Raw genomic sequence first — 14,912 nt, 5'->3', positions numbered from 1 at the left:
TTAAACCCCAACAAAAGCACAGTCCCAACAATGTTAAATTGATAAATACAGTTTTCCACAAGTAGATACAATGAGCTCTGAGCCCCAGGGAAGTATGCAATATTTATTTACTGTGGTTGTTAGTCAAAGTTTACATTTTTATTTCAAAGCTTATGATTGAAATGATGAGTCGGCCTCAATACGTCCTTCTACCTCAGTTCTTTCTCACAGAACAGATCATCCACTTGTGTTTTCAAAAAACAAACAAACAATATAATGAAATCTTTGAAATAACAGGTCTCATGACATGGAAAAATAAATTAAACTGGTTTTAATCCATGGTTAATTGTGAATTTATCTCTTGATTTAAAAAACAAACAAAAAAACTAGTATTGTAGTATGTAGTCAAAATCTCTCTTTTCTCGCACTCTAAAACTGTTTCAACCGTGTGATAACTCGGGGGCGTTTACTCATTCTGTGAATTTTTAACCACCTCACCCATGACTATAAATTCTGCACGTTCCTGACCTGCACAGAGACGTGTCACTGTCTGATTCATGTGTTGAATCCGCAGGCGTAGGTGAAGGTGGTGGTGAGAAGTCGGAGCAGCAGAGAGCACGCTGTGATCACGACTTTCCGTGTTAAGATGCTTTTCACTGTCGACTCTGATGCGGGGCCAGATTCTGTTCTTTTGGCTTCTGTAAACACTGATCAAACCCTCTATATATATATATACAGTCTATGATCGAAACCAATTATTGCCACTCGTGTTTTAATGGGAAATATAGACATATGTGGAATCTAATAGCATCATTAGGATCTTTAACGAGACAAACTTTTACAGTGGGACACACAGAAAGAAATGTGCTTAGGATCATATTTTTTGTGTGAAATTTAATAACTGGAAGTTAAGAGCAGTGAAGATAAACTTCCACAATAATGAACTCAAATCTCTTAAAGGCTTTTTCTTCTATCAACTGTTAATATGAAAACCCAGATGCCTTCAGCTGAATGTTGTACAGCTGGTGATTCTGGTGCAGCCGCAGTCTTCGGTTCTTCTCCCGACTTTTAAAAAACATAATTTCCACTCCAGTTAACGACAGAAGGGTATTATTGTGATGTGCTGTATTTTGATTAAAACTTGTTACACTGAAACAGTCAAGAGGTAAGAAAAAGGATTAAGAACAAGATAATACAGCTACAGAATACAAACTGCATTCAAGTGGCTGCATTCTTTACAACACTCCATACTGAAGATTAATGTATCATCCAAATAAGTGTGCAAACATCCATTTCTGTGTAAAACTCTTAGGCACTGAAAGTAAAGTGTAGACCATGGAAAGTTTTAATTAACAGTGCAGTAAAAAGAACAAAATAAATCACATCAATAATTAATGCTAAGTTTAGGAGGCAGGCAAATGTACAGCTGTTGTCTGCAGAATGGAATCTAATGTGTCTGTGAAAAATAACTGTGTGTGTGTGTGTGTGTTAGAGAACTCTGTCTGAAGTGAATGAATTGATTTTATCTCAGTGAATACATTAGCAGAGGGCACCATCTTTTCCCTGACTCATGTTCACAGACAGGCCATTGAGTCCCACACAATGACACCTAATGAACTCACTTTGTATCGTCGACAAACCGCACAAACCCAGGTCTGTCCACCGTCCCCCAGCATGAGAGACATGCAAGTAACTCACGTCTCTCTATGTGGCTCAAGGTGAATAGAACCTGTGCAGATGGAAAATGAGGAAGCTTTTGTTCAAATAATTTATGTAACTGATAGCGTTTATTGCCCTGGATGTTCAGTTACGACGTTTAGCACGTTAGCATCCTGACTAGGGTTGCAAAATTCCGGGAATATTCAAAGTTGGAAACTTTCCATGGGAATTAACGGGAATATACGGGAATTAACGGGAATAAACGGGAATATACGGGAATTAACAGGAATAAACTGGAAATGTTGTGGGTAATTTATACTAACTGTATTTACCTTGTCATATACAGACATAAATATAAACATTTTGTTTTGTCATAGGCTGATTTGAGCCCTGAGGAAACTTTGGGCACTTGACTATATGCTTCTGCATTGTTGTGTCATTCTTAACATAGGTCTTTGCACAGTATTTGCAAATGTACACAGCCTTTCCTTCTACATTGGATGGGGTGAAATGTCTCCACACATGAGATAGTGCACGTGGCATTGTTCTGTAGAATAAGATGAGAAACACTACAGCAGGCCTCAATAGCCCTGCTGTAGAGTGAAGGATGCTGGGAGTTATCTGTGCATGTGATGGAAGAATGCACAGTGGAGGGTTGAAAGTCAACATGCAGCGTGTGCTGCATTCCACACATCTTTAAAATAGAGTTTTGAATGATGTTTTTATTGCTCAGCGTTTATTTTGCGTTTTTTTTTTTTTTTTTTTTCAAAATTCCCAAAATTCCCAAGCTAAACTTCCCATGGAAAGTTTCCGGAAAGTTTCCGGAAATTTACCGGAAACTTTCCACCCCTTTGCAACCCTAATCCTGACCTCTGGTTATGAGCACGAAACACAGGATACAGAGAAGCTCATGGAAATGTGTTCTACAAAGTTGTGACCTTATGAAGGGGCTTAAAAGTGATGAAAGGTAATTGAAATGTGTCCTGAGTTGTTGAGACGTTATGGTGACCCTTCAGGAAAGGTCTGCAGGTCATTCAAAGAATAAACCGTATAGATCCATGGAATGATTAAAAGTTGAGAGATCAGTAGGATTCATCCTCTGGGGATCATTTATCTTACATCATGCAGATCTATCCACTAGCTGTTTAGATTCTTCAGGCAGGACCACAGCACGAGCGTATCTAGAAGCTGAACGTTTGTTTTTTTAAATGTTCTCTAATACTTATTCATATCTTACCCATTGCTACTATTTACTACTTCATTATTCAAACCTCTCCGCAGGGATCCTGTGTTTAATAACATTTTATTTTCCAGTGTAGTATCTCATGAATTCTCTGCGGTTGTAGCGTCAGCTGGAGGTTTGTGCGTTGGCTATTTGTTTCCAGTGTGTGAAGGTGTTCGTCTCTGTTTGTGTACCAGCATATGTAGAAGTTGTGTAGTTCTTCAGGGAACAGCCCCCCCTCACCCCGCTATCAGAAATGGAGTTGGAGAATAGGGGTGAATGTCAGGCCACTGAATAATCTTTCCTGATGAGGGCTGGTGTGGAATATGAATCTATTAAATGAACAGTCCCTCAGCCAGCATCCTTTGGGATAAAACCATTAGATTTAAATATGTTTTCACCTCTTGTGAAGTGGAGCCTTTGTCGTGACAGCCACGTGTATTGTTTAATTTGCCTGATGTCCTGAGTTAAATGCAAATTGTAAAATACTAACAGAGGTGTTGAATCTCATATGAAATAATGGGAAAGTGTCAACTCTATGATGCTGGCTATGCCGACTGAATTGCTAATTGATTAATTAATCGCCTCGGGATTAATCCTCCTCGTAGCAAGAGCGATTAGAATGGAAATGACTTGATGGCTCTATGTCTTCATCAGAACCCTCTGCACTGTCTGATGATACACTGACTGTTACTGGATGAGACTGAAATGTGAAGCCTGAGCTTTCTCATAGTCGTCTGGCACTATTGGTGCTCTTTATCAATGAAACAATAACAACAATAATCGGTCACAATTCAAAATAGACCAAATTTGTGTCTCTACTTACCTTGGCAGTTAAAGTCACGTTATACTGAATATCATGGGGGGCTGCCAGTCGGAGACCAGCTTGAAACCTGGTGGTCGAAGTAACGTGAACTTCAGATTTGTCTCTCTGAACACAAAAGCTCAATTGGCTGATGGAGTCTGAGATGAGGGAACATGTCGGCCTGAAGAACTGAAATGAGTCTGCACGCTGACATCTGCAGGGTTTTGCTCTTTCTGTCTCTGAGAGAGATTCAGAGATGAATCTACGTCCTGCAGTTCAGTCGGAGTGGTGTTGCCCATCTCATCATACGTGAACCAGCTTTCTCATCCCTGGTGGAGATGAAAAACAAGAGAAAGGGCCGCACCTTTCTGTGGAGTCAGACCATTTATTATTACTCCTTTATCCCCATTTATTTCATCTTATTCATTTTACTGATCTTTTTGCCTTGTCTGGTTTGATGTTCTTTTCTAAATCACTTAGTAACATTTCAAAATAAAAGTAATGAGTTGTTATTATTTGTTAGGTCGACCCCTCCAATAGCAGAATTTGTAAGAAAAAGTAATTATTTGATCAGACGTTGCTGCTGCTCTTTGAATCCAGACTAAACGTTTCTTCCCTCCTCAGGACGAGAGTCGAGTCAAGGTAACCGTCATTGAAGTCCAGCCGCTGGACCACAGGGAATACAGCCGGAGACTCCTCAGAGACATCCGCACGATGTCCAGCTCGGACCGAGTCTTCCAAGCGTCTGCGTGGTAATTAAACCCGTCTCCGGCCGACCTCCGGTGTGTCAGACGTCTTCCTCCAGCCAGATAACGGCGTCTCTGACGGAGGCGGCAGAGGGCGGACGGTGATTCACCAAAACAAATGGCAGCCAAACAAAAGACTGATATTTAGTTGTTCGCTTCCTTCAACAGTTCTGAAACATTGGAAATTGCTTTCACCTTTTTTAATTTGTTGACATTTTAAGGGAGAGGTTTGACTTTTATAATAGAAGTGAGTTGTATTTTTATGTCTTTTAATCAAAACTAAGATCAACGCTTTTTTCTTTTACAAGTGCAATAATGATCACTGCAGGGACGTGAGACAAGTACGATTTATTTGTGTGTTTTAAAAAAATTAAGACGTGGCTAAGTGTGTTGAAGATGTTTGCATTTTGTTTGAACTGTTTTCACTGTGTCCTCTTAATGGGATTCTTTGTTATTTAAAAAAAAAAAAGTTTGGTTTGCTGTTTGCCCTTTAACGAAGGGATGATTATAAAAATGTTCTTTACACAAAATCGTGGCTCGTATTTATCTTTTGTTTAAATTAACTTACTCCTGCTGATGTCTCTGCTTCCGCTGTGTGTGTCTCTGGGACTTGTGGAGACTGGACTCTTGACTCGAGCAGCAGCAGGGTGTGGACAGGCCGTCAGGTCCATGAGAGATCATTTTTATTTGGTTTTATTTGATTTATTTCACACAACCTAATATATAAATCGTATTGGGACAGGAAGAGGCCTTGAACAATTAAGATAAAAAGTCTTACAGAACAATATAATAATTATAAAACGTCTCGGCTATATTGTCTCTACAGATTTTACCTTCATATTTTTCATTGTTAATCATCTTGTGCATCTAGTGTCGACCCAAAAAGCTCTTAAAAAGACTTAATAAAGTGTTTAACTGCTCTCAAAGCAGATTTAAACTTCATTAAAATCAAACGTGTGTATCACATTTCAAACAGTTCCGTGTTCACTGAGCTCACATCCAGACACCAGGAGGCAAGGACAGTGCTCTAGTGACGCTTCTCTCCGCCAAGGCGTGGCTCAAGGGCACGACGCTGATTTATGTTGGCAGCGGGCCGCCTGCCCCCCCCCCACCCGCTCCGAGCATCATCAGTACCATCTCCTGCCTGCTGGCTGCCATGCTGTGTGAGGAGGTTTAGGAGATTAAACACACACACGCTGATCTTTTCATCCCGGTGTCACCTTTCCCTCCGGTTTTTCCATCATTTCTCTCCAACTCTCGCTTTTGTAGCTGTAGCCTCTATAAACTTCTCCGAAACCAGAAATGAAGCCAAAATATCATGAGCCGGTCTCAGCTGTCAAACATGACATTTCACGTTGCTTTTATAGCATCAAGTAAGGAATTGAACGATTAGACACCTTCATGGCACATGTCCCATCCACTAATATGGAGGATGGGTTTATTCTAATACTGCAGCCATCCACCAGGGGGCGATGGAGACACTTTGCCTTCACTTGTGATGTTTGAATCCTCTGAAAAAACCCTAAATGCAGGTTCTCCCCGCATTTGCGTGTTTTCTCCAGGTATTGGCTGGTTGCATGACTCGTGTGTAACCGATGAACAAACACACAACATGTGAAGTGACACCCCCGCTTCAGATTTGCTTTACTCCCCCAACCACGGGTCAAATCTCAAATGGGGACATTTATAATTTTGCAGCGAAAGCAGATGAAGCAACTCTGTTCAGTTCTGCAAATCTACACCAGAGTCCACGAGATCAGAAAGTAATTTCCAACTTAAAGCCGCACTGGTGATTGAGACTTAAGATGGAGACCCGTCAGTCTGCGTCCCCAGCCAGCCCCAAGGCATTATGGGACGGAGGAGGACACACTGAACAGATAAGGAGAAATATATATATATATATATATATATATTTCTGTATTATCCTTGGAGAACCTTATCTGAATGTGACGTGCTGAGCAGCGATGGACTGAATCACTGGTGAGCTCTGTCGTATCTTCTCTCTGTGAATGCTGGACCTTCAGTCTGGTGAATGTACAGTTTGTCTCTATCTCGGTGTGATGCAACAAGGACGACAAATGGAAATGAGCGCAGGTTATCGGTGAGGTCTCGCTCCTGATCACAGTCTATCTGCTGGCAGTCTGATAGGAGAACGAGCTGGAGTCCGGTCGAGCTCTCATCCGCGTGTGTGTGAGTGAGAGAGAGACAGACCTCCCTCCCTCCACACACATGTAAAACCTACAGACTGTGATGTCAGACCAGGACCTGGAACCATCAGATGTCCAACATCACCTTTATTTAATCATAACATTGGCTTTTCATCCAGAAACTGTGCACATTCAAATAACCTTTGCTTACAATGTAAAGAAACAAACTGTTATTTCAGTAGGTTATAAATTGGGATTCAAAAAGTCAAATGCTCGTCTAACCCGAATACGTGATCGACAGTGTGGAAAAGAGATTTGATCAGAACACAGATCATGATTTCAAATGTGGACAAACCGCTGTGCCACTGACGTCTTCAACCCATTAAAATCACTCATTCAGCATCTGTCCTTCTGCAGGAAGATTTAAGTTTGTCTCGTGGCGATTGTGGTTTTAATTATTGCATAAATGTTATGAGTTTATTTCTAAAGTTTCTGAAAGGCTCGACTGACCAGCTTCACTCTCCCACAATCCTGGATCATTCACACCCTCCCAGTTTGGCTGTCGATTTGAGCTGCAGGGAGATTTCCCACCTCTCCCTTTGGTTGTCAGCTCCTCTGCTGCTCTGCGTCAGTGTCTGTCGATTCAGCCCTCCCCCTCCCCCCCTCCACCCTCCACCACCCCAGCCTCCACCTGCAGGCTCCGACAGGGGGGTTAAAGATATTTGCTCATCACTCCCATTATATTGATGTTTGTCTGTCTTATCTAAGAGGAGCGATGAGGTCGGTGCCCGGAAGCCAAACTCTTAACCGACTTAACTCTTAACGTGCTGATGTAATCAACATTTTAAAGAGTGGTTGCATTGTGGGTAATGTGTGGTTATGACTTTGTTTTGGCGCGATCATCTCTTCTCATCTGACCTTTTTAATGTGTCTCTGTAGTTGTAATCCCTGCTGTTTGAAAACTTCTCTCAGTTATTACCGACATGTCTGAATCCGTCCCTTCAGCTCCATGATGTCCGGTCCGCTGCTCGTGCATCGGAGGGTGATGGGACTTTGGGAGTTCCTTGGGAAAAGTTTGCATATTTGCATGATGGATTATAAATAATTGAGGTTTCGGGGCTAAGAAATTTCTCATTTGAGCTCCATATGAACTAATGTATGTAAAAGTAATAAGACCAGCGGGAAACCAACCCCTACATGGAGGCTGTGGAGGCTGTCGTGCTATATTTATCCATGTGCTCAAAAAATAACTAATATGCTGCCGTTGTAATTAACTTCACTTGTGTTGCTGCTCAGTCGACTCTCTGGGTTAAACACAGAAAGTTGATTGTGATTTTCTCCATCTCCTGAGACCCGGGGTTTGAGTGGCAATAAGTGGCCGTGTAATGATTTCCCTCGTACTTTTTCTTATTAAATTTCACACGAATCTACACGTGAATTTAGAGCACTCGTCATTAATGAAGATTAGCATCTGAGGCGGAAGTGTACTGAGGGTCCTCGGCAGCAAGGGAATGTAAATTAACACAGTGAGAAATGTCTGTGAACATTATTGGAAAAAGTCTTTAAGTCGCCTCTGACGCAGATGCAAACACTTAAATAGTTCTTATTTCTCTGACTGTTGGTAAAGTACAATTCAATTAAAAGAGAAATAAGTTCAGTCAAGACATTTGACACACGCTCACCTGCAGTAACCTGTTCACCTGTCTAAGCCCCAAGAAGCTGTTCTGGAGAATCAGCTGCCATTGAATGCAACGTCCCTTAGGTCAATGAGTTGCTGCTACACAACGCTGTTCGCCTGTTTATTTAAGTTGTTGTTCTTCACACACACACACACACAAACACACACACACACACACACACACACACACACACACACGCACACACACACACACACACACACGCACACACACACGCACACACACACACACACGCACACACACTCACACACACATAAAGAGATTATCGGAATTAGACTGACTGAGGTATACCTTCTGTATACCTCATCATCATCATCATCATCATCATCATCATCATCATCATCATCATCATCATCACCACCATCATCATCATCATCATCATCATCATCATCATCATCATCATCATCATCATCATCATCATCATCATCATCATCATCATCATCATCATCATCATCATCATCATCATCATCATCATCATCATCATCATCACCATCATCATCATCATCATCATCACCATCATCACCATCACCATCACCATCATCATCATCATCATGTTTTCTCTTCTCTGAGCTCCTCATCGATTTCTTTTCCACTTCGTTCCGCGTCTCATCTTCTTCTGACTTTGTTTCTCTCTCTCTCTCTCTCTCTCTCTCTCTCTCTCTCTCTCTCTCTCTCTCTCTCTCTCTCTCTCTCTCTCTCTCTCTCTCTCTCTCTCTCTCTCTCTCTCTCTCTCTCTCTCTCTCTCTCCATCATAAACAGATTTGACCCAAGGGCATTAAAGTACTGTTTTTCTCTGCTCCACTAGGAGAGCCAGAGGCCATGCCCGAAAACAAGGCGAAACTGCACAGTGAACGCTCTGCGCCGGCACTTACGCACGATGACTCTTCGGAGATGGAGAGATTTTAAATTGCCAGCGTGAAGGAAAGCTGTGAACAACGTTCAAACCTTAAATGGTGAGATGATTGGATGCAGTAATGACGTGTAGGGCAGTATAACGGGCAGATAAGATTGACGTTGACATGTTTATATGGCCTGTAAGTGGATGGTTAAATTAAAAGAACACTCTAAGGCAGGCAATGAGTGGTGTCAGAGGGAGATGGAGCATTACAGTAAACGTTGTAGTGACTTCACAGGAAATGAAAGGTTGATGACGGTGCTACGAGCATCAATACGCTTTCATAACAGGTTGAATATTTATATCACATATTAACAACCAAGGAAACAAAAACACAAGACCCTGAACATACTGGAACCAGGGACTGATGTAGCAATAAGTAGAAGAATCAAATAAACAAGAAAATTAATAATGAAAAATATAATCATAAAGGCTCCATCAGAAAACTCAGCAATTTGTCTTTGTTGATCACTTAATGACACAAAAGCAAATTCAAATACCAGCAGAAGAAACATTGTAAACAGACATGCAAATGTTACTATTATAGTACAAGACTACTCATCATGTCTTGACTGACAAAGCTAATCAATCTCTCCAGGTTCTCATCCCTTATTCAACACGAAGAATCTGAAGATAAACCTTCTATTCTTTTACAGAGTTATGTCTAAGTTATGTTTTCTTGTTGAATGTAAAATAAATGTTGTGGTCGTGTTTAAAACAGAGAAAATTCACTTTAACTTCCGATGCAAAATGTTATTTTTTTTACATTCAACCGAACCCCTTGAATCTTTTCTCAAATCTTAACTGCAGCGCCAACCAACCTCCAGAGCATGTTTTTGAAGTTGATTTGGTGAAGCGTTGCACTTTCCCCCGAGGAGAGTAATGTGGAGAAAACATTTAACAGCAGCAGACTGAGAAGAATGCAAGTTTGGAAAAATAGTGTTCATCCCTCCAGAGTTCAGAGACATTAAAACCGGTTTAATGGTTGTTTCTCTGTGTGTGTGTGTGTGTGTGTGTGTGTGTGTGTGTGTGTGTGTGTGTGTGTGTGTGTGGTTGTGTGGTGGCTGGGTGGCACAAGCACAAACACCTGGAATACACAGCATCCAAATTGCATTGCCCCTGCCACAGCTTTTCATCCACCTGGCCACTTGTGGGTTCACGGTAATTCCACAAAAAATATGAGCAGGTGGGAAACGTGTGCAGCCAAACTAAATGTCACTTCACTGGCACAAAGTGGGCGACACTCCGTCTTCTGATGGATGTTTGCCTTTTAATTGTTGAACACGGTTTGGAGGCAAGTCAACAAAGACGTGAGTTTATAACAAACCGCAGCAAAGCTCAGTGTTCACGCTGTGCTCTGAGTTATACACTGCCAAGGTTTTTAATTCAAATAAAACAAGAGACAAGGATTTACACTTTCTTCCAAGGCGCTACGCATCTTATTTATTTATAGGGCTTGGATCAGTGTTGTAGCTTTAAAGTATTTCCTCAGATCTTGAATACAGGAAACAGCGCTCCTGTTAGCTGAGATAATGAGATACATATTATACAGATAAGAACACACAACCTATCGCCAGTGATATAAACTGTAAGAGAGAATGGGAATCTGTTCTCCTGCTCTGTAATAACTTGGAGACAAAAATCTCAAAACCTCTGCCATCATTCCAAAAAGCTCACGGTGGCCGAGACGTCTCAGACAAGCGCATTAACAGCAAATGCAAAATGTACATACAGTATATATATAGTATCTGACATTTAGTAATTGTAGTAATTTTCAAATTGTCCGGTCTACTTTTCTTAACCCTCCCATCTACGTTTTGCTCTGTTTTGCTAGATTTGACTGAAATCCAGAATCTTTATTAAAACTGTCCCTCCAGCTTGGCGGGAGCACGACAGCTGTGCAAAACATGACGGTATATTGAAAATTATACTTTATTCCTCAGTATGTTTATTAGATCCTAATGCCGCACCCATCTGGCGGATTAACGTCTTTGCAGTCAGTCCTCGTGATGCCATTTTGAAGGTGCACCTGCAGTGTCGTGCGGATGAGCCGGTGTTAACTGTCTCACGACCTTATCTTCATAACCTCTAATCTGATCACAGAGAGATTAGGACGTGATAAATCCTGTTTGTTTTGCTTATCTGCAGGATTAGATACACCTACTGTACTGGAATGGCTCTACTTATTCTACTTTTCCATTACCAGGAGACAGGAAGGAGAGGCGAGGGCTTTAACTAGGGGGTCGGAACAGATGGGGATGACTTCAGCTGAATCTACTCCTGAATAAAGTTGATTCTTGCTGCTGAAAAAGTCTTTGTCTGCTTTTTTGTTGTTGTTTTTAATATTAGATCACATATAGATGATGGAAAAACAATCTTTATGGCCCGTCCCTGCTGTTCCCTGCAGCTTTACACAGCGTTTTACTGTCTTCTGGCCCTAAAACCTAATGTTTCACTTAACTCTCGTCACCATTCTCAGCTTCTCATCCAGATGTGGCTGACAGCTGTTTCCAGTTTCCATCACCAAGCAGCAGACAGACACAGTTGGCTACTAGCAGGTTAAGTAGTGGAGTATTTAGCAGCCAGATAAAGGGACAGATATTTCCTCTATTAAGCTGCTTTCAGATCTGCACTGAACTCCAGAGAAACTCCGGACATTCTCTGGACGCAAATGTCTGAGTGAGAGCCTTCGGACTTTCTCTGGAGTTTCCAAGAACATGAAACGATGAAAAAACAAAACAAATCTCTCAGGATGAAAACGCGTTGCCACAAACGAGGAAGACACAGACGTCAAGATGTCACGGTTACATGTTGTTTTTGTGTCTTAGCAGAAAATTACTTCTGCGTTGTTCATGTGTCCAGACCCAACCCTCTGGACATCCTCAAAAGTATGTGTGAAAACGACTTTATCGGAAAATGGTAAAAGGTGATTGCCTACTGGACTAACAGCCGAAAATCTGTGCTGGCGTTGCTTGTAATGTTGCTAATCATTGAGCGGAACATTAAAGGGGGCCCGTGGTGATTGTATACACAGCCCATGAAGTCATTCTCATTATGCTACTATGTGTTTTGTGATGATTTGTTCAGGAGCTGAATTATCCCGCGCTGGAATCACAGTCAGCAGATGTGCTGATGCTTCTGTCGGCTGCGGCGCTCGTTCTCCTCCGTGACTCCAGCTGAGAGCGAAGTCGAGACACGGCTAATTATCCAGTTTAAACCACAAACGTAATTACACCCCTATGGGAAGTTGCACATTGAGTATGCAGCACGTAGTGAGTGTGAGGAAGCTCGTTGGTGGATGGGAGGGAGGCTCCGTGTGTGTGTGTGTGTGTGTGTGAGTGAGTGTGTGTGTGTGTGTGTGTGTGTGTGTGTGTGTGTGTGTGTGTGTGTGTGTGTGTGTGTCTCAGCTAAATGAAATGTAATGTTATAATCAGAAAATTATCTTCAGCAAACTTTCAACAAATTTACTCCAAACTTAAAACATTTGTGTGTGTGTGTGTGTGTGTGTGTGTGTGTGTGTGTTTGTGTGTGTGTGTGTGTGTGCGGGTGCGGGTGCAGGTGCATGAGTGTTATCGGGAGGGTTAAATGTGAGGGTTTGATTTCACAGCTCGAGCAGGATTAATAGAAAAAGAAATGGCATTTCAAAAAGGCCGACATAATAGAAAACGTCTGCTGAGCTTTCAATACCTGACGTAGAATAAAACAATCCCGTCTGAAGCTCATAAATCCGACTCCCAGAGGGGCGGGGCTAATCACAGATGCACCACATCTCTGGAACTCACTTATTTGACCAGGTTATCTGAGCGAGCAACAACGCTGCCGACCACATTCCTAGAAGCACGAGCTCGGGAGGTGTCGGTCGCTGGAAGTTTTGAAATTAGATTTTAAAGAAAGCAGGAGAAAGCAGATATTAAATGGGGGATTGGAGAGTTAAGTCTGTCGGAATCGAGTTAATGTGTCAAAAGAAAAAAGAGCTTTTCTTCCTCGTGCTGTTATTATCAACTTGCTCGGTGAAGTTATCGGTGGTGGATTTGATCCACACTCACATGTAGCATAGGAGAAGTCTTCGTCTCATCAATCCCGCTCCCGAAATGCTCCGAATAATTCAGCTCATTTACCGTCTTTTTATCTTCACAGCCCGGAGTCTCATTTTCACACCCGAGGAGATGAAACCCACGGAAATAGGGGGTGGAAGAAAACTGAAATAGTCCCAATCAAAAACCTATCGTCATTTCACACGAGGTGTAAAGTCTTTGTTTTTGAAGATGCTGAACTGCAGAGAAGGAGAGATCATAATGGAATTGTCCCTGTAGGGAAACGTCGCCTATGGCTCTGAGTCGCTGCATCATTACAAACACGATCACAGCTTCATGCAACTGACACAACTGACGTGTGGTTAAGACACAGTTTACATCAACATATTGCACAAGAGAAGGAAAAGAAACAAAAGATGGGATGTGACCAGTCATGAAAGAAATGTCTCTTCTTTCTAAAAATGTATGTTCTCCCTGCTCCACCCAGTTTTGCCATAAAATGAAATAAGGAAGCACAGTTGTGGATCCTTGTAGGAAATGGCAAGTTAAGGTTCTGAGCACATTCTTCGACATGGCTGATGCTGCTCATCCATGATAGTTTATGATTAGTTCCTCCACATTGTTCGTGCCTCTCACTCACACACATGGTGGTGTCGTGCACACACGTCTGCAGCTGTGATACATATGAGAGTTGGTGCAACGTGGAAGGTGTCAGTGCACCAGTGGAGGAGGTGAGGGAGGCTCCCAGCTGAAGGTATAAAAATGCAAGACACAAACATACAGAAAGTCTTTACAGGTATTGTGATTAGGTATAAAGAGACTCCACCAGTGATGATACTAAGTGTTGTTGGGCTAAGACGCAAAGGGAATTCATGACACATGACACACGGAGCTTCTCTTTCCAGCTTCTCCTTCCTCTTCTCCATCCCTATCCCCCTTCCCCGAAATCCCTTTGCATTATCTCCTGCAGATCCAGGGCCTCTGTGGCCGTACCATGGATTATGATTGTGGATCGCACATTAGAGGTCGCAATGCTGGATCCAGTATGGCGGATTCTATATCGTGCGGGCTGATCGTAGTGGTAATGGCGGATCCTTTGTCGCATTGGCATCGGATAGTGGTGGACCAGGACCGAGGCGGCAGCCCATGATGGATCCTAATAAGCGGCAGTGGACAATGACTGTGGACTAAAGTGGCCTCTGACCGGATGGCGGATCATGATCCTGCTGGTTGCTGACCATAGACTATGATTGCAGCAGGACTGCTTAACATACCGTATTGAAGTTATCCTTCAAAATGTTTACCCTCATCAATGCTGCTAAAAAACTTTAATCTTGATGATGTTTTCCTACACTTGACATCTATTGCACTTCTGTCCGTCCTGGGAGAGGGATCCCTCACATGTGGCTCTCTCTGAGGTTTCTACATATTTTTACCTGTTAACAGGGTTTTTCTTGTAGTTTTTCCTGACTCTTGCTGAGGGTTTAGGACAGAGGATGTCTCACCATGTTAAAGCCCTATGAGATGAATTTTGATTTGTGAATATGGGCTATACAAATAAAATTTGATTGATTGATTGATTGATTGATTGATTGATTGATTGATTGATTGATTGATTGATTGATTGATACTCTCTTCACTACTGCACCTGCCTCCTGGCCTCCTGAGAAGGTGGAACGAGCTCCACGTTGAGGACAGCAGAATGTCAACACATCTTCTGCCGCAGAC

General features: G+C 42.1%; 1 protein-coding gene across 2 annotated transcripts in view; it reads left to right on the top strand.

The window, feature by feature from the left end:
- LOC133019870 (replication protein A 70 kDa DNA-binding subunit-like) overlaps positions 1 to 4,941 on the top strand; it is a 32,280-nt gene extending 27,339 nt beyond the window's left edge. For both annotated transcript variants that reach the window (XM_061086455.1, XM_061086454.1), the window contains exon 17: positions 4,290 to 4,941. In XM_061086455.1, the coding sequence (XP_060942438.1) occupies positions 4,290 to 4,421 (132 nt within the window). In that variant the 3' untranslated portion in view covers positions 4,422 to 4,941. The remainder of the gene's footprint in view (positions 1 to 4,289) is intronic.
- Positions 4,942 to 14,912: the final 9,971 nt, after the last annotated feature.

Source organism: Limanda limanda, chromosome 14, assembly GCF_963576545.1.
Source record: "Limanda limanda chromosome 14, fLimLim1.1, whole genome shotgun sequence".
Classification (NCBI taxonomy): Eukaryota; Metazoa; Chordata; class Actinopteri; order Pleuronectiformes; family Pleuronectidae; genus Limanda; species Limanda limanda.
The sequence above is the reverse complement of the archived record's forward strand: the minus strand, read 5'-3'. Positions and strand labels throughout refer to the sequence as shown.